This window comes from Motacilla alba, chromosome 11, assembly GCF_015832195.1.
Source record: "Motacilla alba alba isolate MOTALB_02 chromosome 11, Motacilla_alba_V1.0_pri, whole genome shotgun sequence".
Lineage (NCBI taxonomy): Eukaryota > Metazoa > Chordata > Aves > Passeriformes > Motacillidae > Motacilla > Motacilla alba.
The window spans coordinates 12,889,200-12,913,705 of NC_052026.1; the positions used below are offsets into that span (position 1 = coordinate 12,889,200).

General features: G+C 43.7%; 1 protein-coding gene across 1 annotated transcript; it reads right to left on the reverse strand.

Annotated features, from left to right (window-relative positions):
* Positions 1-1,595: 1,595 nt before the first annotated feature.
* BBS2 (Bardet-Biedl syndrome 2) lies at positions 1,596-20,689 on the reverse strand. The gene is made up of 17 exons (XM_038148138.1): positions 20,471-20,689; positions 18,894-19,121; positions 18,393-18,518; positions 18,054-18,116; positions 15,462-15,539; positions 13,203-13,307; positions 12,257-12,343; positions 10,355-10,490; positions 8,338-8,477; positions 7,409-7,553; positions 6,662-6,833; positions 5,505-5,634; positions 4,772-4,903; positions 4,112-4,249; positions 3,548-3,660; positions 2,682-2,830; positions 1,596-2,021 (listed from the first exon to the last, which is right to left on the reverse strand). The coding sequence occupies exons 1-17, from the start codon at positions 20,585-20,587 to the stop codon at positions 1,915-1,917; spliced, it is 2,166 nt and encodes a 721-aa protein (XP_038004066.1). The 5' UTR covers positions 20,588-20,689; the 3' UTR covers positions 1,596-1,914.
* Between the last annotated feature and the right edge of the window lie 3,817 nt (positions 20,690-24,506).

The window sequence follows — 24,506 nt, forward strand, 5'->3', positions numbered from 1 at the left end:
TACTGGAGGAAGAGGGGCCTTCCTTTATATAGTGCCAGTAATGGGAGCTTTCTCTATAGATGCTCTTGCTGGATACCAATCTGTATTTACAATTAGCTGCAAAGTACGTGCATTTTTCATTTGGCAAAGGTAAAAGTTGGTTTTACAGGAAAATAAATTACAAATTTGTTGTCAGAAACTTAGATAGGGGAAATCAGCCATACCAAAGGTCTGGCCAGTGAGTGAAGGATTGACCTCACTGCCAGGAGCAGACCAGAGCTGGGATTGGCAGTGCCTGGTGTGTAGTCCTGAAAATCAGACTGATGGGAAAGCTATTTTCTGATCAGAGCCGCTCTCTTGCTCTCTTATCATTAAATGGAGTACATAAATGTAAGCAAGCAAGCATTAGGATTTTGAACATAAAGAACAAGAGCTTGAAACAGTGGGAACAGGTACAGCAAGTGGCAGAAAGCCCAGCACTTATGCCAGGAGACTGTTCCATAATCAAGTCTCTGAGCTCACTTGCTTAGAACAGCATGGGTGGCTCACCACCCTTCTACCAAGCAGCTGGATTTGACTAACAACCAGTTTCTTGAAAGGATTCAAATGAGCTCGGGCTGCAGATTCTGACTGACACAGGTCTGTGCTTCCAGCAGCATAGTTCTCCATATGGAAGGGGCCAAGGCAGTGGCAAGGGGCAGTTTTGGGAATAAAACATATTGTGAGAATTACATTCCCCATTCAACTGGTCACACCACGCTCACCAGTGGCTCTGTAACAAAGGGTGTGTTGCTGGTTTTAATTCAGTAGTAGCTCATAGGAGAGACCAGTTAGAGGCCATGACTCCTTCTGACAGCCCCAAGAAGCCACCCAAGAACTTCGAGATGGGCCAACTCCTCCCTGCCCACGTCGCTAACACCAAGATATGGTGGCAAGGATGATGCTGAGGCAGGAGCACTGGGGCCCAACCTCCATCCTGTGCAGGTTATTTTTAGCTTCCAAAAGAAATTTGCTTTGGCAAAGGTTCTAAAATACCTTTAGATCTGAGATAGAGCCTTACTGTAATATTTTAATCCAACTCTAAGAGATCACACAACTAAACAGGTTTGAGCCAGGAGCCAAGTCATTTTCCAATACTTTCTTTTGATCCCATTGAGTACTACCAGCTCTTCATGATTATGCACCAAGCTTGGGTGTGTAGTTTGTTTTTGTTGTTCCTGAAATGCACCCTTGCCCACCTCAGTATCTGCAGTTTTTCCAGCAGTAGCACAGAACCAGTAGCTGGAAGCAAAACTTTCTGAAATGCAGGTGTGGGGAGAGTGCTGGATATGAAACAGACCACCTCCTACCTGCAGAGATCATGGAACTGGATACCTGTCAAAGATCTTCTGGCTGAAGAGCCAGCAAGATGTTATCTTTTGGTGGTTTTCATGCACTGCTCTGCAGTTTACCTCGAGAGCCACACATCGCTGCGTGAAACCCCGGACTCTCCAGCACAGGAAGTTCAAGTGTAAATGAACTATGCAGCAGAAATCAGAGAAGTTGTTTGGGTTGGGTTTTTTCAACAAACAAATTCAGCAGTACACATCTCCCCAACTAAATCAGAACAAAATCAGTCAAGCCAGTCTATGTTTTAATGAAAAAGACCAATGCCTTAACTACAAAATATATTTAAATACATAAATAAATTACTGTAATAAAAAATAACTGTTTGAACGTCTATCTTGCATAAATACCGCATCTGCACTTAAACTCTGGTGCTCTCTTCATGGAGCTTTGGTCTGTGTAATATTTCTCACCTGACAACTTAACTACAGCAATACCATTGTAACTGCTTCACCCTACAGTGGAGTAGGGGTCTGAATTCACTGCCTGTCACCCATTATCTGCTCGCTGCATGGAATCACTGCCTCTGCACAGCTGCTGCTCCTCTCCCTAAGAAGAAGCTGTTCCCACACGCATTATCCTGAACAGTGTGTTGAAGTTGTTGCTTCTTATTGCATCCCGACAAGCACTGATCACTTGTGTTTTAGGTTTGCCAACTGCAAGGAGGAAAAAAAAGGAAAAGAAAGGGGAAAAAACCTCAGTTACAGTGTAAGAAACTGGTAAAAATACTTATTTGATCCAGGCTGAAAATTTTGACATTTCTTTCAAATGCTTTTCTAACATATGAAGAATCACCACCTTTTTTCTAGTACATAAATAAAATCATTTCTATAAAGAAGAATCCCCTGTAGCTCTGTTTTATGAGAGTTTGTTGGAAGGGGAATTCTATAAACATACAAAAAAGTACCTCCCTCCCCGAAGACCTAGAGGACTAATAATGCAGATAAAACAGTCCTGCTTAAGTTAGTAGTTGCTTTTTTTTTAAAGCAGAATTATAAACTAAGAACTGAAGTAATTCTAAAAACATTTTAAAGTAGTATGTTCAACAAAACTATCAATTTCTGCCTTATTCAAAAATCTGGAAATTATTTCAAATTGTTCTTTATAGAATTGTGATTCCGGATTATATGGGACACTCACAGTTGACTGTCACACATAATTGGCTATGACTAAAGAATGAAAAATTACTTCTACTAACTGAGTTTCAGGCCAAAAAGCCTAAAGTCATTTAACTAACCAAGGTGACCGCTGGGACGTATCTTATGTGCCTCTCTGGGGGTCTGAGACTCCCACTGCTTTCAAAAACACAGACTTACCACGTAATCGCCCAGCCCTTTGGATTGCCTGATTCACAGCTTTCAGATTATTCAACAGCTCTGTGTGATTGTTGCAACGAATTTTGTATTGATTTATTAAATCTCTGTTCAGGTCATACAGTTCGCTGTACCGTGCCTTCATGTTTTTCCTGGGGAACAATCAGTCCAGTTATTTGCATCTCTGAGGACAAGAAAGTCATTCCTGGTTTGTCAATATAAAGGTGTAGCAATACGTGGTTGTGTTGGCAACCACAGTCACCTGCATGTCTGCCAGCTACGAGACACCAGACTTGGCTAGACATGTTGGTTATACTCGTCATTTTACAAGAAAACACTGAACAGCCTATTTTTGCAGTTACTTTATCTAGCAAGGCAAAGTGGAGGCACCACTTTCTCCAGTGAAAGTACCACTGCCCTGCAGTAGCTTGGGCCTCTTTACCGCTGCTCTTCAGAGTAAAGCTTGAAATTAGCAGGAAAACAGTAAATCAGAGTGAAAATCTGACACCAAAAGTTTCTTTCTTGGTGTTCTCAAAATTTCACACACCACAGATAGCTTCTCCTGCTTTCTTCCCTTAATATATCTTTTCTAACATATCTCACCATCTTGAAGTAAATTCACCTTAGCTGCTGTACACTAAGCCCCTACCCTTGCCCTCTTCCCTTCCCGACTGGTTTCCTACCTAAAGAACACGACAAGGTTCAAGGAGACCTCATGGTGAGACCATCAAAGGTACAATTCTACATCAAAAACTGTAACTAGGCAACTCTTGTATCACACCAATGTTTTCCTGTGCCCTTTTCTTCCTGAAAAGCAAAGACTGGCCATTCTAAACCCCAAACACACAAACCAGGAAGCAACTGCTCACATGTCTCCCAGGAGCCGGGCATCCTCCGCCTGAACCAGCATGCTGCGGATGAGGTTGGAGTGTTCAGCCATGTCAGCAGTGAGCCTCTGATTCACTGCATGATGCTCATCCACCTGTCCAAGGCAAACAAGTCATGAGCAAGGGTCCTTGGCACCCCAGCACACAGGGTTCAGGCTAAACCTCAGCCCAGAGCAATAGGAAATAACATCCCAACCAAACCAACCAGTATCCCTGACACTGTTCTCTTTCCCCTCACTCCCCACTGCTGGAGCAGCACTTTGGCCCCCAGAAAGGGGGAGCAGACTGAGATACAAATCTCACATGCTGACCCAAAACCAGAGCTCAGTCTCCCAGATAACGTATTTATCCTAAACAACCAACTGATGGGACCAAGGGCTGTTCTACAGAACAAAAACAGACTGAAAGTTAAATGCCCACAGAATATACAGCAAGCCATTGTGGGCCAATTTCCACAATAAAAGATAAAATAGTTTAGAGATCCTCTCATAAAAAATCCCAGTGACTGCTTATCTGCCTACTCAGAAATGTCCAAAGCCTCCTCACCTTCACCAATACTTTCCGCAGCTCCTCAAAGTAGGCAGGAAAATCTGCTTCCACCTGCAAATCCTCAATGGCCAGGAAAGAGGCCATTGACTGGATAATGTCACCAGCTAGATCAATATCATCTGTGTTGATGGAAATCTGTCAGAAAGGAAAGAAAGCACTTTAGCACTCTTCCATGCCAGAACATCTGAAACTGCCCAGCAGTATTGCTTCTCCAACAGTTACCCATGCTCAAAGCAGGTCCTTTTATCAGGAGGGCATGGGCAAGCTCTACAGCTTTCAGTAGACAAGAACACACTGATTTCAAAGGGGCTTTATTCAGGTTTGGGATAGAGAGGCATCTGTGCACACAGGACCAGTTACAGGCAGAAGTTACAGGCAGCCTTTGTGCCTCACATTATGGCTCCTGGAAACCATTCTGTGAGAAAATAATTTCTCTCCTTCCTAAAGATCCTCAGGCTAAGCAGTTTACTTCAGTAACAGGCCCTGGAATTTTACCCACCAACAGTAAACAGACACAGAAGTTTCCAAAAACATGAATATTTTCTCTGCCTGTTTAGTCATCCTTCACTTTTACTGCCTCCCACTGGCAATATGGGTATACTGGTTTTACTGGAGTATCATTAAAGGGTTGTTTCCCTTCTCCAGGGAGGTACTCACCTCTCCACCAGGCTTGATTTTGATGCAGAGCTGACCTGCATTACGAAGGGAAGTGAAGCAAACCTGAAAGGGAGCACTCTGGAACTCCGCATCCTCTGGCAGCAAGAAGCTCTGATTCAGCCACATAATGATCTTGCAAAAATAAAATTAAGAGCATCAGCCATCCCTTGTGTGTAAAGCCTGGGGAACCACACAATGTCCCTGCAAATAATGTGCACCAGAACACTCTGTACAGGGTACCCTGGAAATTTCATTTACTAAATTTCATCCCATAACCCCATGTCATGAACTTCTTAGAATGAGGACAATTGAATCATTGCACCAAAGCTGAATATTCCTAAAATAATCAAATCCAACAATCAGAGACTGGTATGAAATTCAGCCACTACCTGAGCACTCTGCTGCCTTTTTCCTGTTCTCTGCTCATTTACAAAATTCAACACACACTATAGGTCTCCCGCTATTAGCAGGCACACAGCAAACAAGATAATATCTGAAACACCTTCTGATCTCAGGCCCTTAGTTCCTGCAGAAATTCCTGATGCCTGGACTGCCTCAACTGAGTCATCTTTTAAAGACAGAAAAAGGCAGGGTTGACTTGAAATACACAGTCTCTGAAGGTCAGTAGTGCAGATCACTGCATAATTTCTCCTTTGCTATTGGGAATCTCAAGCTGATTGCAAACCCTCCAGCTATGCAAGACTTGAAACCAGGAAGAAGAGCAGAAACTCACCCTTTGTGGCCTCTCATTCATGGTACAGTTAACAAAGCTCAGGGGCTCTGTGGCCAAGTCTGGGCTGCTCAGGGCATACATGGAAAAGCGGGGAAGCTGTCTCGTCAACTCAAATACGTGGAACTGTGTGCTGGAAGCAACCCAACAGAAAATCAGAGAATTAATAACATAGCAGGGATTCACCTATTGAAATGGTTCCTGGTTCTTTTTTAGCTGGGGACTAACATCCACAGTTTTCAGTTACATAGTCACCTGCTTACTGCTTCCCCAGAAGAAACACTGAAACTTGGAAATTCCGGGCTTTTCACGAGGTCGTATGATTCCTCTCCATTCCTGTAATTTTCAATAATCCTCCCACTGAAGTATGCTCACTAGGCTAATACACTTACAATTTTACTATATGATTGGGTATTTTCTTTACAAGTTCAGGGAAGTCTTATTAAGAGCAATAATAATGGCAAATAGAGAAAACAGAAAGGGAATTCAGTCCCATATAGTCTTTCTGCAGTGGGTGGCTAGCTCTCAAAATATACCTCCCTATTCGGGGAAAGAATGCTGCCTCCTCAGGCACCAACAGCTCTGGCAGATGTGAGCAGGAAGAAAGCTGTTTTCAAGGGTATATGAAGAGACATTTTATTTTCTATGGAGAGATTTCTAAGGGAGACTGGAAAAATGTTGTCTTGAAATCAAGCATGTGTTACTTTCTATTAGCCCTGAAGCCAAATGGGTTAAGGGCTACTTGAGAGACAAAGCTGTGTCTCCAGGCTTGCTCAAGTACTCCATCCAGAGCAGCCAAGATCCAGGGCCCAGTCCCTTGGGGATAATAGGATGGACTCTCTGCATCTGTTGATTCCCTCCACACACCCACAGTAAGACATCTCCTGGAAAAATGTTCATTCCTTCCGTAAAAGCAGAACCAGAACACAAAAGATCACAGTGATTCCAGAGCATTTAGACTTTGTCTGGAAAAGAACTCAGTGCCACAGGTGCATCAATGTTTTTAAGAAAGCATCCCAGCTCTCCTTTCATTAAGACAGAGAAATAGGGCACCCAGGAATTAACGGTGCACTTCCCATGGGACAAGCATGAAACCACATTATTGCTGTTTCCTGGTCCCACAGTTCTGGAGACCAGCAGAGATCACACCATAAACTCACCTGTTTCGGTAACCCACAAAGGCTTTGATGTGCAAATCCACAGGGACATCTTTGGGTGGAGTAAGGGGAACACGAACACAGCCTGAGAGGTTCTGGAGACTGGGGTGGACCACATGGCTCTCTCCTTCAAATATGCCCTCAGCAAAGATCAGCACAGCACGGATGATTGTGTCTTAGCAACAGGAAGAAAAAGCAGTTCCCAAATTAAAAGCTGTCCTCTGGCAACAAACCACCACTGTTTTCAGAATTAAGCATGTTCAACTCCTTACATCACTCCTCTGAATTGTTAAAATATCCCAGGTGACCAGGACTATCTGGACTTGACATGCATCCTCAGCATGCCTGGTACAAGGTGAATTTGCTGTCTTGGGGTAATTCCAGTTTTGCATGTAAAGCCAGCTGAGATCCAGCTGCACTCATGCAACACCCTCACTAATTCAGCTGTGGGTTGGTGTTTACAATCAACACAAGAAGTGCTGCAGGGATCACCGAGGCTGGTATCATCCAAGTTAAATATTAATTGCCTCAGAAAATTACACATAGTAAGAAACAAATTCCATCAAACTCCTCTCCCCTAGACCCATGCAAGGAACAAAGCCTGATTCAAAACCCTGTGAAAGGAAAGAAACCACAAAAGGGACGTTACAGACAATAAAGAGGACACATTCAAATCACCAGCTAAATATAACTAAAAATTTGCATGATTTTACATGAAGTGAATATCAGTGGTTGCAGGTTACCACTCACCATTTGTGGTGGAAATACACAGCTCCACATGGGCAGACTGGCTGTCAGAGCCCAGATTAACTGAGAGGGCTGTCTGGAGTTGTGTGTTTGCTGGAATCAGACCTCTCTGCCCATCAGCTTCCTTCAACTGAGTGGTCAATTCGGCCTGTTACAAAACACATACCACCCATCAGTATCAGAATTTCAAGATTTTCATTCAAAAAAACCTAGAAAACATATACACAAGTCACTTCTCTTTTCTTTCAGAGGAAGGTTATATTACAGTAATTCCCAGACACTTCCAACTAGCTATGAGTGGTGGCTGGATTAGGCATGGAGCTGTGGACACGGGCTACAATATGTTTGAGTGCTTCACTATGGATGGACCTCAGCTCTGTATGCAAACCTTTACTCAAAAAACACTTCACATACGTCAGTTTTAAACACAATCTTACAGAATTCCAAGCTTCTGCCATGGTGGTCATTTGCTGTTCAAAGGTGAGTTTGCTTTCCTCAGACTATTTTTTGAAATGTTCACCATCAAGCCACAATTGTGATTCCTACATGCTGGCAGTGCTCCCTGCCCTCACCCAGTGACCTGATCCTCTCACACAACCCCCTCTGACTCCCAAGATGGCTTACGCACTGAAAACTACAACTTTCAGTCCTAAGCCAAAGCACAAGCTGAAGGGAATCCATCTCCAAGCACAACTGCTCTGGCAAGAGGAAGAAGCAAAGAAAGCATTATTAAAATACAAAAAGCAAGTTCTGAACTTGCACGGGGAGCAAGCCAAAGGCAGAGGCAGGAGCCCCCAGCAGACGATCTCACTGCATCCTGACGAGCTACAGCTCTGACTTGTCTGGACTGCCCCACAACCGCTTCCCAGATTACTCTGGATTTATCCCAACATGAAGGTGTGTTTTGGCCCTACACATTATTTAAGCAGTACCTTTGCATTTTCCTCATAATTTTTCAATTCCAGCAGCAGATTTTGTTTCTTTTGACTAAGTTCTCGGATAAGATCCTGCTCAGCATTTGTATCCATTAGGTTCCCTTTCATTTCCTCACCTCCTGGCAGATAGCCTCGGACTGTACAAAAACAAAACACAACCCATTTCAGCAAAGACTTCAACAGCCTGCCCAGAACTTCCGTTTCTGTTACATGACTCCCATGTACCACCTCTGCAGTTCTGTTCTCTGCAGCTAGTACTATTCAGCTGAAAACCTGAAAACCTGAGCATTGATTTAGACCCACAGTCTCCCACTTTCTGAGTGACTGAGGCAAGAGAACCGCATATTTAAAAAAAAAAAAAAGGTGAATTTCCAACCCGTCTTTAAGCTGTACTCACCTGACCAGACAAGTGCAGCACCCAGTCCTTTTGCAAGAGGATTCCCACTGCAATCATTCTTTAAGGTGCTTAGGCAAGTTTACAATTATGCAAAATTAATAAAATGTGTACCTGGATTTCTAGAGCTGGTCAGAGGAGTTGTTGCTGTCTGGAAGTGGCTGTAAGTCATTGTTAATCAGCCAGCAAACAAGATTTACCCACATTAGCTTTTACCAAGTCAAGGAATACTTCACTTCAAGGGGTAAGACTTGTTTCCTAGTAGCCCAGTGGAGCACAGAGTTATGGAAATACCTCTGTCAGAGGAGACAGAGGACCTGAACAGGTGATGAGACAACTTTCATTTTGCTCTAAGGCTCTGTGCCCTGACTGCAGCTCTGACAATGGAAGCTAGGGACAAAAATCTTCTACCTGGGAAGAATATGCTGCCTGACTGTAAATGACTGCTGCCCTCTAAAAAGTTGCATGGAACTCGAAATCATTCAGCTCGTACACTGCCCTCCAATGAAAGGACACACCTTATTATTTCTGAGTGAATCATTCATTTAAAATGAGAGCAAGACAAAAACCACTGCAACACAGGAGAACACCTCATGTGAAAGGATGCTGGTCCCAAACAGAACTCTAATAATACTCTCTATATAATCCCAGCCACACTAATTACTAAGGCCTAAAGGGATCTTCATCGTGCAAGGCTTGTCTACAATGGACCCACCAGAAAAAGATGATTGTGTTCATGATACCAATCTACACAACTCTGCTAGGACAAGGTTCTCCAGAACTGCTTACAATGCTCCCCTTCCATAAGCTTGGGAAAAAGGTTTATAGGCTGAAGCCCAAATGCAGCAAATCCCCACAGCCTGTGATTAAGACAGTCAGCAAAACACACTGCTATTTAACAAGGACAGGCTTTTGTTTCAAATGGGTTGTGCCAGACCTGCTTGTCTCAGGCCACTGACGCCAAGGAGTCGGATAATCACACCAGTGTCTTTCCTGGAGCCATCCCTGTAAATTCATACTGAGCTTATTTAAATCATCTGTGATCATATTTATTTCCACTCACAATAATGAGGTCTGACTTCTTGAATGCATGGTGGGATAAATCCACCACTTCTCCAGTCTCAGGATGGCATTTTCCAGGAAACAAAGCGCTGTTAACATCTAAAATTTCTAATAGAAAAACTCTTCATCTGCAGAAGAAAACCAAAACACACACACCCTTAGTTCTTTAAACACCTTTACCTACTGTAAAGCGGCCAAAGAATTAAAACACAGAAAAAAGATTTCCTATACATACATCTATTATAATGTAGCCTGAAGAACCAGAGTCTGTACTGAATATCATTATCTTTGCATTAGGATGGGGTTTCTTCCATTAGACAAATGATTTTTGATGGTTTCTTGGATCATAATGAAACACATGCTGATTCTCACAGAAAAGGCAATATTCAAAATCCTGTTTGCAGATAGCGTAACTCAAAATTCCCTTAACTGCACATAAAGCAAAGGGAATTTGGCACACAAAACGCTGGAACCAAAATGATGTTTAGCTAATCTGAGATGATGTGATGTGCCTGATATTGCTGTGTATTACATTAATATCGTTAACAATGCTTTTACCTTCACCATCAATTGAGCAGCAGATTAGCTGGGTGCTCCCATCCATTCTGTAATCCCCCTCCACCAGTCCTGCAATCGAGGAAGCAAAGTTGTCTTTAAAGATGACCTCCCCAGTCCGGTCACTGCGTGCATCAACCTGGAAAAACAAAAAGTTCCAAGCTCAGCATGAAGAGAAAAGCCAACTCCAAAACATGTGCCATGCCATACTCTGAGGTGTTAACTGAAAGCCAGCTCTGCTCACAGAACTGCAGGGGAAGTTGCAGCTCTGCTCATCCCAACACCACACAAGAAAGAAGTACTATCAAGAAATGACCTCTAGGCAGACTCCAGAAGAAGCTAGAAGGAACTTCTCTTCAGAGATGCTTCCCTAAGTTACAAAACTAAAAAAGGAAGGAAATAAAAGGAACTGCAAATCTGCACGGGAAAGGTTATGCACACATGATGCAGCAATGATGGGACTAAACCAGAAATAACTTTAATGCAGTATTTACAACCTCTCCTCTCAACTGCAGCCCTTGTGTGGTGAATTATTTTTATACACAAATACCATAACCTTCAATTATCTTTCAATCGATAAGAAGAGTGAGGTGGGCTCAGTTCCATGCACTGTGTAATTTCCAAAGCACAGGTCACAGCAGTACTCTTTCTAGGAGTTATGGACTGTTTCAGACCAACAAATTGGGTAGAGACTACCAGTGAAAAAGAACAGGAGCAAAGCAAGGAGAGGTTCTCTGTCGCTGTGGAGCTCCATAAAGAAAGATGCAGGGCACACATTTATGGAGCAAAGAGGAAAGATCCCAGTTTATTCACACATCTCTTTATATAGAGTTTTTAAAGAACATCCCCTGTCTAGCCCCAATTGGGCAGCAACAAGCTGTTACCCTGTATTGACTGGTCACTCAATCTGCTGGTGTGTACATGCAGAATGAGTTGTTTGTGACATACAGTTTTCATTTTCCTGCCTAATGGTGTAAAAACAATTTATACAGGTGGCTAGAGTTTTTCACAGTCCTAGAGTACCTTCTCAGGGAAAGCAGGTTGTTTTCTACAGTCCTAGAGCTCTTTCTCAAGGAAAACAAGTTGTTTTTCACTGCTGCAGGACTCTGTTCTCATGAAGAGCTGTCAGCTTTCTCATGGCTTCTGTCGGCTGGAGTCAGGATTCAGTTTGTAAGGCCTCTGGCCTGCTGTTTCACCACTACAGCTCTTACTTTAACAATGTTACATATCTCATCCAATGTAAGTTACAACACATCTGGGCTCCGGACTGCCAGCTTGATATGAAGTTATTAAAGTGCCGCAGGCTAATGACAGTAATAAGAGGTGTGAAGAAAAAAGCACAGCTTTACAGAAAAACCTGGCAAGCTGCATCCAGGAGAGATGTGGCAGTTAAAACAGTCATTTCTGGCAAAGGGGAATACCAAGGAACAGGCTTAAAAGACTAAAATTGAGCTGTATAGAATGACTCTATATGAAATAATGCTTGATTAATCCTGCCACAGTCAAGACTGACGCTGCTCTCCTGTTACATAACTGCTTTGTCTTCCCTGTGGTTTGGGAACATTCAGAACACACTGCAGAGGATTATTCACGTGCCTTCAAGACACACCTGAATAGAGACACTCAAGAACTCTAGGATGTGGCATATGATCTCTGCTGCCATGGAAACAACTTGCCACACCTTAGCAATTGACTCTGAGCTAAGCAGGGGAAGCAGCTTTTCTCTGATCTTGCATTTGGCACAAGACTCAGAAGCCCAACTAGGTTTATTGCAATAGATCTGCAGTGCTCAGGTTTCTAAGTCTTTTTCATTTTTTGGTTGTTGTTCATCAGATAACTTAACAGCCTTGTTCAAACACAGCCCCCATATCTACAGCTCCTCATTCTCCCCCTGTATAAACTCACCTTCCCATTAGACCAGCCAGTGATCAACTCACACACTCCATCAGAGTTCAGGTCAAATGCATGTATGCTCATTGCTTGGTTTTTTGACTGAGGGCAGAATAGAAAGAACAAATTAAGCTTGGGTATGTTCTCTAAACTTCACATGCTTGCCTCTTGCAAAACACTGAGCTATGAGACTACAGAGAGTACAGAAAGGAGTACAACTATGCCTCTTAGCAGGAAGTTTCAGCATCACTAAGGTCACAGATACATGTGACATCTTAGCCCTTGCACTACTAATTTAGTACACTGCTTTTAAAGGACCTGATAGTTCCTTGAAATACATTTCCATCCAAACAGGTGATTAGAACTCACAAAAACAAAGTGCAAAAAACCAAATCCTCTAGGAAAAAAAGCATCAGGGCCTCCACACAGTCATAAAATTAGACTGCTGAGGACAACCATGAGCCTCTTCCTGCCACCTCTCAAGGAATATTCTTATTACTATTAAATATACTGTTCTGTGTTATATTAAGAATATCAAAATCAGCATGAGGAAAGGATCTTGTCAAACTGATTTGCTCTAGCAGGAAATTGCTATTGATGAGAAAAATTAACCTGGAACATAGACAATGCAAGATTTCAGCTTCTGAAAAAGTTTATTCATTCAACCAGAGGATTTTCTAACACAAACTCAAATGCCTCTTGCTAAGCTGAAGAATCCCTAGTTGTATGGTTGTATCCCTGTTGTTTAAACCATCACCAACAGCCCAAAAGTACTGCAGGAACTGACCTGGTATTTCACATGAACCTATAAAACCCAATAGATTTTTTAAGAACAAAATTACATTAAGTTCTCTGCTCAGCAAAGTTCACCTAAGGTAACATGAGAATGACCTGGAATTAGATACCAAGTCTCCAGGCAGCCCTCAAGCTTCCAGTGATGATGCTCCAACAATGGACTAACCTTAATCCTCCAGTAGCGCGCTGCCTTGTTGTAAACTCCGACGGTGCCGTTGGCAAGAGCGTAGCCAAAGCGGCTGCCATACATGGGGCTAAGGGCAGTGATCGTCTGCAGGGGAGAGGAGGGGAGAGGGGACACACCAGTGAGAACTTGTGCAACTTCAACTAACAGGGAACAGGTTATCCATCTGTCATATGCGTCCTACATTTCCTAAGTGGTAAGTAAGACTGTTGTAGGAAGTATTGAATACTGAAGTAACAACCTTTAAGAATCAGTCTGGAATCACTGAAGGCCTTGTAGGATTTCCTCACACAAGCTGTATTGCCAGTGTTAGGACACACTTCAGCAAGGACTGCAGAACTGCCCTCAAACTGTGTACTTTGACCAGCTATTTCCTACCGCAGACAGCCAAACAACTGCTCATAGGATTCCTGTGGTCATCAGTGCTAACACACTAGCATTGAGAAACTACACACAGTATTCCTTAAGCTTGAGGAGCTGATGATGCCAAAGGTTCAACTTGCCTGGGTTAGGAAAGCCCTGGAGATATTAGTGGTAGAAAATCTTTGCCCAGTACTAGTAAGATAAAAATTAAAAACTGCCACAGCTGGACTTCTTTGGAACACAACTGGAACACCAAGCTAGGTGTCCTACCTGAATAAGCTCTGAAGAAAGACCTGAGAGTCGTAACCTGGCCCGTTTCTCACTCCTTTTAAAACCCATTCCTCACTGAGCTAAGGTTCTCAGGGCTTGGAAATGCAGGTTTTTCCACACACTGAGACTAGAGATTTTCATTTCAGGAGGAACAATTGCAATCATCTGTCTGGTCTTTTGTACAATGTAGCACAGGAGACTTCCTTCAATTAAATTCTTCTCCAACATTTTATTTAAACTCATCTGACTGTGCCCCTTGGATGTCTTACCACAAAACTTTGTTTCCAAACCCTTTATCCTTTCCTCTCACAATCTTCTGCCAAGTCCTTCCTAAGTATCAAACTAAATTACAAGCATCCAGTAAGGACAAAATACCACAGCAACAGTCAGAAACTCAAAGGTAACAATAAACCCAAATTTATTGTCCCTTTTTAAGAATCACAACAGTCTACAGCTTCAGCTTCACCAGAATAAGTGATTAAACACAAAAAATGAAAACTACCCAAGACTTCCAAACCAAACAATGTACAAAGACACTGTTCCCTGAATTTACCTACCCAAAAAGAAAGGTTTAGGTTCAGCTGTGTCTTTTTATGTTAGAACAGTGGAATCATAATGCCTCCTATGACTGAGGTGTGAACTAAAACAATTCTACTGAGGATCTGGAAATAAATCACACTTGAGAGCGACAGACCTTTAGCATCCCTTTAACTAGAAATATCTAATGACCAGACTAGCCACTGCACAGAGAGCAAGACATACACAGGCCCAGTTCTAATTGTAGTGATAGCAACAACTTCCTCTTCTGGAACAGTGCCTGCCTTTGTCTTTTATAGCTCTTCATAAGTAGTTTAGTAGCTAAGCCTTTTAGTTCCATCTTGGGCAGCAGGGAGGCCTCACGTCTTAAAGGACAAAGGTCTGTGACCTTACTCTACCTTGGGTCCAGAAGGGCCATGAAGGCTGAGAACATTTCTCAATGCAGTGATAAGGATATTTTACTCCCTTCCTAGAAACCAAAATCAGGGGGCATCTTCTCTCAGTTCTTAAGCTAAACAGCAATTCCTACAGCTACTCCTATCCCTCTGTAAACATACCTGCCCCCATACCTTACTTTAGTCACCACAGCTCTTTTTATATAGCCAGTGTGTAACTCCAATTGCAACATAACCTTCCAGTTTTGCCTGGGCATCCCCCTTCTACCCTGCCATGCACTGTCTGGATATACACACAGGGACAAGTTACATCATCATGACTGCATCAAAAACATTTGAGGAAAACTGCAGAAGACATCCTTTTACTCAGAAGACACTAAGAGCTTCAATCACAATCCAGCAACCTTAATCATCTTTGCACAGGCTCCTGTCAGCCAAGAATAGCCCCTTTTCTCAGTGGGGTGAAAGGTTTATAAATAAACAAAGGAAAAGGCCCCTGCATAATGAAAGACATTATTAAATTCAAACTTTCACAGCTCTGGCAGAGTAGATACTGTGCCAAATAGTTAAGTAACTACTTAACTACACAATAAATCTGAACCAGAGAAGCTTTAGAGTACACAACACTTTCAGCTCTGTCAGCAACTATAATAAACATTAGCCAGAAATAATTTACCTCTGTCTCTGACATTTCTGCCACAATCTCATCCTCTTTAAATACGCGGATGTCAAAATCTTCAGAGCCCACAAGAAGCTGAAAAAAAAAAACCAGTGCTCCTTAAAAATAATTATTCAAGCTAAGGAAGCAAGCACCAGGATCCAGAGGACAAATTAATACTTCAAGTGCAGCAATGAAGAGGTTTTAACAGATCTATGACATGTTGCAAGTGTGGCACTGAAGATCCCTCATTAAAAAAAAAAAAAAAAAAAAAAACAACAACCAAACAAACACACACAAAAAAACCCCAAGACAAACAAACAAACCAACCCAAATGAAGCCAAGTGTCAACCATCTCTGCTTCTTCAACCTAAGTGGTGGCTGCCATTACTGCCAAGTAGAAGTAAAATCAGTTTTGTCTTGATGTAAATAGTTATAACAATAGGCATTGAATTGGGTCTTCTGCATCCTCACTCCTTAATATTTCCTACATTTTAGTTATTTTCCTGTTTCCTAGTTCACCAGTTGTAAGGCATTAACTGGAAAGGAGCCCAGTGGAAAATTCTGAACTGAAGATCATGACAATTGTCAGGTTCTCTTTCGTAAATTGAGAAACGAAGAAAGAGATCTGCTCAGTGCCTTGTCCACAAAGTCATCCATCAAACCAATGAAAAACAGAACTAAAAGTCAAAGTCTAAAACCTGGTAGTACTTTTCCCCACTAAAACCCAGGAGCCTTTCATCTTTACTTGGCAAAAGAGATACAAATCCATAACAAACTTGGATTTTTAAAAAGATTAAAGGCTTTTTTTCTTCCCAAGTAAACATGCTTCAGATTATGTCAACCTAAATCACACCAAGCTAAGTCTACTGCACCTATTGAAATTATTTGCAACAATTAACATATTTAAGAAGCACAGATTTCTTGACCAAGTTGCAACCACCAGCAAAAGGCAACCAGATAAAAGCACACAATCCTGACACAATTACTGGTGATGCTGTGTTTTCCAGAGGTCCTAGATTTTTTTTGTTAGTTTGATTCACCCTGTCCACCTCAGGGACTTCCATTCCACTGGAATGGACTTGAAAGAGCAAGTCAAAGTTCTGCTCCACAAGTCTTCTGCCAGATGGCAGAAAGTGACCTTCATCAATCCAGAAATCCTGAGGAAGGCAGTGACAAGTTAGTTCTGTTAGCTACTAAAAGTATATTCATGCAGTTTTTAGAATCAGTAAATTTTAAATGTAAACTTGTTTGTACTGGGGGGGAAAGAACAGAAATGAAGCTAACATAGTCATTTACCAGGTAAGACACACAGTGATAATTTAGAAAGCTTCTTCTTGCATTTTCTCAGAACTTCAGTTTTAAACCAGAGGCAGTTTCACAAAAGCCACAAATAAAAGTAAATAAATAAGTAAAAACCCTTTAAAATCACCTAGATAATTAAGATCAAAAAGAATCCTGAAAACATCTCAGTAAATGCAGGCTAGGGTAACTGGCCCAACAAGTTAGTCAGATATTGTATCCAGCTCTACTCAGCCCAAAGTAGCACCAGATTACACTAACTGCCGAGAATGAACTTCCATCAAGCAGAAAAATACAGCAAAACCCACTTAAAAGCACAAGTGGAAACCATCTGCAATTAGTGTCATAGATCAGTTTCCTGGTTTCTGAATCCCTAGACGCTGTCTCCAGTTTCTATAAACACCTCTCAGCACATTAAAAAAATACAAAGAGGTGCTGTGCAGAAATTGATTTGAAAACTTGAAACCATTTCACTTCCTGAAGACCCAAATCAAGCAGGGCCTGTATCAGTTTAGTGCTTATAAGGAACACATGAAAACTGTCAAGGCCCTTTACCCATCCCTATTACGTAGTCGAACCGGATATTCCAAATGAGGATTTGTCAGGAACTAAACAAAGAAACTCAAGTAATTATGTTTAAAGCCTTAAGACAAATAACAGAAGTATTTTTAGCATAATGATTTAATTTCATATTGATTTGCATCTGATGCATACTAGAAAGCCATTACTCTTCTTAAAGATTCATATTCAGAAGCACAATTGCTCATTTGGGATGAAGAAACATTACCAAAAGAGATCGGTGAAATTGTGAATTCTTATGTCAATCTCTTTTAGCCTGCATGATCAGAATGGCAGCTGTTTCCTGTTGTTTGCCTCACATCATTATCAGCAAGATGTGTGTTACAAGTTATTGTCATTTTAAATCAGCAAAGCAAAGAGCATTTCATTTCCCGTGTCCCTATAAGGAAGCAGAAGGCCTGGATGTGAAGACAGAGTTCTCGACTTAACCACCAAGTGAAGCTCTTCAAAAGAATAGCTTTCCAACAGTTCACTTTTATGTGTAAGCTTGCGAGTTGCTGCTCTGAAATTTAAAGAAGTTAATAAGCATATTCAAGAAACACCACTGAAATAGATGCCTTGCCAGCTGATGATCACAGGCATTTCATTGTATTGCTCCTGGTGTAAAGAAAAATGAGAAACTTTAACTGGAGATGTAAGTCAGTTGTATTTGATAATCTAAGTTTCTTTATTATCATTTCACTACAAGACCACAAGAGCAGCTGAATTCGTGTGTAAATGGTTACAAACCTCAGTTTTCCCATCATCATCAAAGTCACACAGTGCTAACGAACGAACGTTGTCCCCAGTAACCTGCAAAGAGAAGGACAGTACTCAGTGATGGTCACAGCTGTCAGAAGCTGAATTATTTTTATTATCTCAAATGCAACAGAACAATTGACACAATCAGTGTTCAAGGAACATCTGAGCGCACTGAATACACGGCCAAAATACAGTTTAAGGTCTGAGATAAATTAAGAACAATCAACAACTAAATTAATAGATATCATACTAAAAAAAAAATCAGGATGATTTAGTGCCATTGAAAGAATCTTCTAATAACATCAAAACTATAACGCATGGCCTTACTGTCCAAAAACGGTCATTTCCTTCATAATCAAAGCCCTGCAGGGCACAGTTTCCACCAATAATCGCAAGTGGAGGTGAAATATCTCCCAGCTTCCCAAGAACTATTGCATTGGCTCCATCTGAAACCTGCAGAGAAGCATTAAAGGAAAAAGAAACAGCAGACAATAATACATCAGATCACACAGGTGAAGAAGAGAGCTTCCAACATTATCACTGTCAGTTTACCTGAGCTCTGAATGCCTATTTTTTTAAGTTGGTCTTGCCAGGTGATGGGATATATGAATGCAATGTATATCTGTATGTGTGAGTGTAAATTTTCACGTATCAAGTTTGAAATACTGCAGATATTCTAGAGACAAAACATTCTGAATATTGCTAGTAGGAATAATGCATAGCACAGATACATAATTAGTTGACAATGTAAAAACTGTAATCCTTACAATTCAAAGAAACAGAAAATTATGGAGATACTAAAAGAAGCAGACAGTTAAATCAACTTGCCTCTCTGTAAAACAAATCCGAGTTGTTATACACATCGTAAGCCAATAAATTAGTCTGTGTTCCAACCAGAAGACAATCATAACCCAGCTGAGGGTTCAGCACCCCCGAAGTCAGACAAGTGATCCCTTGATTAATGTTCAGAAGAGAAATGTCTGAATCTTGGTTACTTTGCACCATTCGGTTTGTGTTTATTCTCTGTCCTCGGGCATGAGGATTGTGAATAAAAACCTGCAGAAACAAAGATATAAATATTAATACAACACATGTATCTGCTTGTATACAAACAGTAAAGACTACTGTTTGGGTAACAACTGTGATGGGGAAGAAGGCATTCACCCAACCTAAATGGGGACAAAAGATTGGGGGTTTTACTGACAATAGTATTTCTCACATTTATTCTTTAAACTATACTAAAGAAAAGGAAATGGCAGGAAAAAGAGTGCTCTGGCACTCTTTGCCAGAGTGGAGTTGCAACATCGTTGTTTTGTTTGTTTCTGAAAGTGACAACTGACAAGTCTTTGGAGTAAGGCAAAAATAGGAAACCAAAGGGAGCAACAACAAACTAACAAATTACTTCCAGCTCCTAGCAGTATTTGGAAAACATCCCAAACATTTAAGACAATTTACCTGGTACATATCTATAACCTCCATCTGTAGATGAACAAGGTTAATTTTAAAAGGATGAATGATAAATATGGTTTTACTTTCACTGACCAATACTCAGTCACTGTAATTGCCTGGAGCCAAGTCAGAGGCTCAACAGCTTGCTTTCTGGCTGTGCAGTCTGTCCCTCAGACAAGCCCTTGTTCTATGCTGTTCCTAGAGGTGCCAAAATAAAATTTATAACGCTGGGAAACATCACAGATGAACTCTCTTTGTATTTACAACCTAAGTGCCTCTGTGGGTTTATGCTTCAACCTATGCTTTATTAGTCAGGTTGTACTTAATCCTGCTTTGTTTATGTTTTTAACTCAAACAGAGCACACAGGATGCTCTCTGTTCCCGTCAGGCTGTTTGTGCATCACCCACAGAAACCTCAGCCCCGTTATCAGCACAGAGCTTGGTTTGTAACAGTGCCAAGGCTCACTGCTCTGAGGACTGCATGATAAAACCCACGGCTTCAAAAAATCCCGCTGTCTGCTAGAAAACGTACGTTTCCGTGGCAACTTGGGTTTGTAAACTGGTTCAGGCTGGAAGAAGCCACAGGAGTCACCCAGTCCAACCTCCTGCTCCAACAGGGTCCCCCCAGAGCACGTTATTCCAGATTGCGTCTAGACAGTTTTTGAACTGCCCCAGGGCTGGAGACTCCGCAGCCTCTCTGGGCACTCTGCTACTGCTCACTTTCGTCACCGCTGTTAACGTTTGCGGCTCCCTGTGCAGCCCAGCGAGGCTGCGAGCACCGCGCAGCTCGAGCGCCCGGGCCGCGGCTCTGCGGGGAGCGAGCCCCCAGCTCCTGCCTCCGCTCAGCCCCGGCAGGGGAGCTGGCGGGGCTCAGCGCGGCTTCCGCGGCGGCCGCCGGGGCTGCTCGGCCGGGCCGGGCCGCGCCGCAGCCGCCGAAGCTGCTCCTGCCCCGTTACCTTGCCCGCTTGCGTGGCGGCCGCCAGGCAGGGGTGCGTCCCGTCGTACCGGCCCAGCGCCACCATGCGGGGCAGGATCTTGTGGTTGAGCTTCAGCGTGAACACGGGCACCAACATGATGGGCGAGGGGCCGCGGGGCGGGGCGGGGCACGCCGGGGGAAGCGGGGCTCGGCCGGGCCGCGGGGCCGCCGCCGGACGCGGATCCGCCCGCACCGGCACCGGCACCGCGCGCGCACGCGCAGGCGCCGCGTCAGCGGGAGGGGCGCGGCCCGAGGGGCGGCCGCGGGGGGGCGCTGTGGGGCCGGGGGGGGGGGGGCGGATCTGAGGGGAACTCGGGGGGACCGCGGGCAATGGGGGAGATGAGACCGGGGAGCAGGGCAGAGGCACCGGGGCAATGGGGGAGATGGGACCGGGGAGCAGGGCAGAGGGACCGGGGGCAGTGGTGGAGATGGGACCGGGGGCAATGGGGGAGATGGGACCGGGGAGCAGGGCAGAGGGACCGGGGGCAGTGGTGGAGATGGGACCGGGGGCAATGGGGGAGATGGGACCGGGGAGCAGGGCAGAGGGACCGGGGGCAGTGGTGGAGATGGGACCAGGGGCAATGGGGGAGATGGGACCGGGGAGCAGGGCAGAGGGACCGGGGGCAGTGGTGGAGATGGGGTAGGACTGCGAGGCAGCTGCAAAGGTCAGGGGTCAGCTGAAGTGTAGGACTGGAGGGGGTGGGGGGCGCTCACAGAGATACGGGGAGGTGGAGGGGTGCAACTGGAGATATTAGAGTGCATCTGGGAGAGCTGGGGTGTGGGATTAGGGGGCCGGGAGGGCAAATGCAGAGGTCAGAAGAGCTGAGGGGCAGTTTGGGATGCAGGGGCCAGCTAGGAAAGGTGAGGGAGAGCTGGCTGTGTGGAACTAGGGGAGGTATTTGGTCAGGAGGACTGGGGGAGCAACTGGAGGTACTGGGGGCAACCAGGGACAGGAGGATAGAGGCAATTGCCCCCCTGGGCAGCCACAGTGACGTCCAAGACCCACATTGCCATGTCAGTCCCAGCTTCTCTGCAGGGTCAGCACCCAGCTGGAGCCAAGGGCTGTCCCCTCTCTGTCCCCAGTGCCCTCATTTTACCCTTTGCTGCCTGCCGGCTGCCATGCACACCCTTACTCACACCTTGCCCGGAGCATCTCCACCTGAGAGATCTCCAAGGCAGTAAAACCCAACCCAGAGTTAAAATGTCCCATGAAGTCAAAAGCACAGCCTCAAAACATCATTACTGCTGCTTTGTGGGATTGTGCACTGGATCCTACAGAATCCAGCCATTGGGGCACTGGGAGGAGGTTGGAGACAAGGGAAACAGAGGGCAAACCCTCATAGAGCCACAGTATAAACACTGATGCTGGTCCCTGTCCTGGAGTGGATTTTGGTATACAGACCCTCATGGATCTCCCTGCAGTGCCCACTCCCTGCCTGGACACAGGCTGGATAGGGAAACCCTAGCTCAAGGTCATGACTTTAGAAATTCTTAAATTATTTTAGGCTTAAGCAATATTTTAACATGATAACCCTCATGGGTGCTGTAAATAGACAGTGCTCTCTGACAGTGCCTGAGCCCATCAGCTGCACTGGGACATTATCACCTCCATCCCAGCAAGAAGCAGGTTTGGAAGAGGATGCACTAGAAAAACAGCTCTTCCTTCCCTGCAAAGGCCACTGGTTTGAGGCACAGATCCATTTATTTCTGGGAGAGCTGGCAGACACATCCCAGTTGGCATTTCCTTGTGCGTTGGCCAAGCCCTGGCCGGCAGCAGCGTCCCTGCCCTGCATGCGAAGGAGGGCTCTAAAAAGCAGCACTCAAGCAGGGATCATGCAATTCTGAATGTGGCGACCTCCTTTTTCTCTTCTTTAAATTGTTTTTGCCAAGGTTCTCTGGCACCTCTATCAATGTGCCATTATACTTGTGGAGAAGGAGGCAGCAATCACGTGCAGCATTTTAAGGAGGGTGTTTTTTCCCCTCTGTGGCTCTGTTTGGGGTGAGCGTGGGTGTCAGTGCCAGCCGTGCAGTGGGTCCCCCCTCCCTCATGCTGGTTTGGGTACCAGAGCACAAAGGCAAAGCGCTGGCGTGAACTCAGGCACGCAACAGGGTGTTGCTCTAGGCCAGCAAACACTGCTGTCCTCACAGGGAAAATCGCAGAATTCTAGAATAGTTTGGCTTGGAAAGGACATTAAAGATCATCCAGTTCCAATCCCCGTGCCATGGGCGGGGACAAAACCCCCAGCTCCTCTCCTAGCAGTGTTGAGCATTGCTCTGCCAGGCTCTTCAAACCCAACCAAGCAAATGGGGGGAAAACTGAGCTGAGAGACCTTTTTAAGCTGGTAAAATTGTAAATAGATGGAAATTTCAACTTCTTGCTAAATATGTATGCTTTGAGCTGTAAATATTATTTTGAATCACTAATTATGGTATTGGGTTTGGCACGTCTGCAACACAATTAAATTACAGCTGCCACTTTGAATCAGCTGGCTCTGAAACTCTTAATATTGAAATCGTGGCTTTTGACACACATTTCCCTTCATTTGAAAGGCCCATCATCTCTAAAATTAAATTAAATTTACTTATTTTATAAATAAAATAATAAAATATAATAAAATTTATTTGCATCCAAAGGTACAGCATCCAGTCCTGAGTCCTGAGCAGTGCTCAGGACAGGGGTCCTTCCCTTTTGCAACCTTTATAAGGGGGGAAATCCTATAAAATCCTCACTAAGTCCCTGGGATTCACTGCTGCACAGACAGGGCCTGCTTTGCGGCCAGGATTAGTGTGAATGTAGTTGAGGGATTATTCAGCTTCTTCACTAGAACACAGGTCTTTAAATCCAGCAAGAAATCATCACCATCCTCCTTCCTGCCTACTCTGCACAAGCTTGGCAAGGCAGTGCTCTGTGACCAGTGTTTGCTCTTTTCTAGCTCCTACTAACTATAATTTATATACTTGATATAATTGATTTAATCATTTAATATAACATTGTTTAAGCCACTATGATTTAATATAATACATATTATATAATAAAATATAATATAATAAATTAGAGATATAGATCTAGATATAGATACAGATTATATAATCAAACATGCTTGGCACGGGTTGCTGGCTTTCTAGGCAGGTTGCATGGAAAAGCTGAACCTGACAGCACAAAGGTATGAGGATTGTCACACACCCAGAAGCTAAGACTTCAAATGTAACCAAAAATCCACTCTGCCTTTATTTGCCTGTCAGAGGAACACTGAGGAGCACTCAGATATTGAGTTTGGGAAAATGCTGGCAAAAATAACCACCCCCATCCTTCCAGGAGGGGGATAATACGGCTGGAGGGAGTGGGGAGAGATGAGCAATTGCATCTGCACACTAAAGTACTCCTTAAAATGAAGAATGAGCCTGTCTGCAGGGGCTTTTCTCTTTTGCCATCCCAGGTTTGCTGCCCCAGCTGGAGCAGCATTTCTCCCCCCCATCCCATGCCCATTCCTGGGAGGGGAGACACTTTTGGATGCGGATGTAAAGAGCTGTTGTGCCAGATCCTGCCTCTACAGCTATGCTGCTCTCGGGGGAGGCAGGATCCAGCACAGCAGCTGCATGAATCATTCCCAAGATAGACAACAAGGATCTCTGGATCTCAGGAGCAGGGTTTAAAGACATCAAGGAAAATATCACATCCTTTTATTTCACACCTTTATACTGAGGGGGCTGATGTTTTCTTTGCAAGCTCAGGCAAGTGTGTACTTGACATCCCAAGGAATTACTCATCCCCTCTACTCTTGGCTTCTAATTAGCAACTGAAGGGGAATATAATAATTAAATATGCCCAAGGTAACGATACTTGGAAACTTTGGGTCACGTTTCAGCCAGGGGAGGTGGCGAGTAGTTGGAGCAGGTGAGTTTGAAGTCTGTGGGAACCAGAAAGACACAAAAGGGAAGGAAAGATGTAAGGAAAAAAAAAAAAAAAAAAAACAAAACCAAAGGAAAAAAAAAAGAAAATCCAAACTGTACACTGG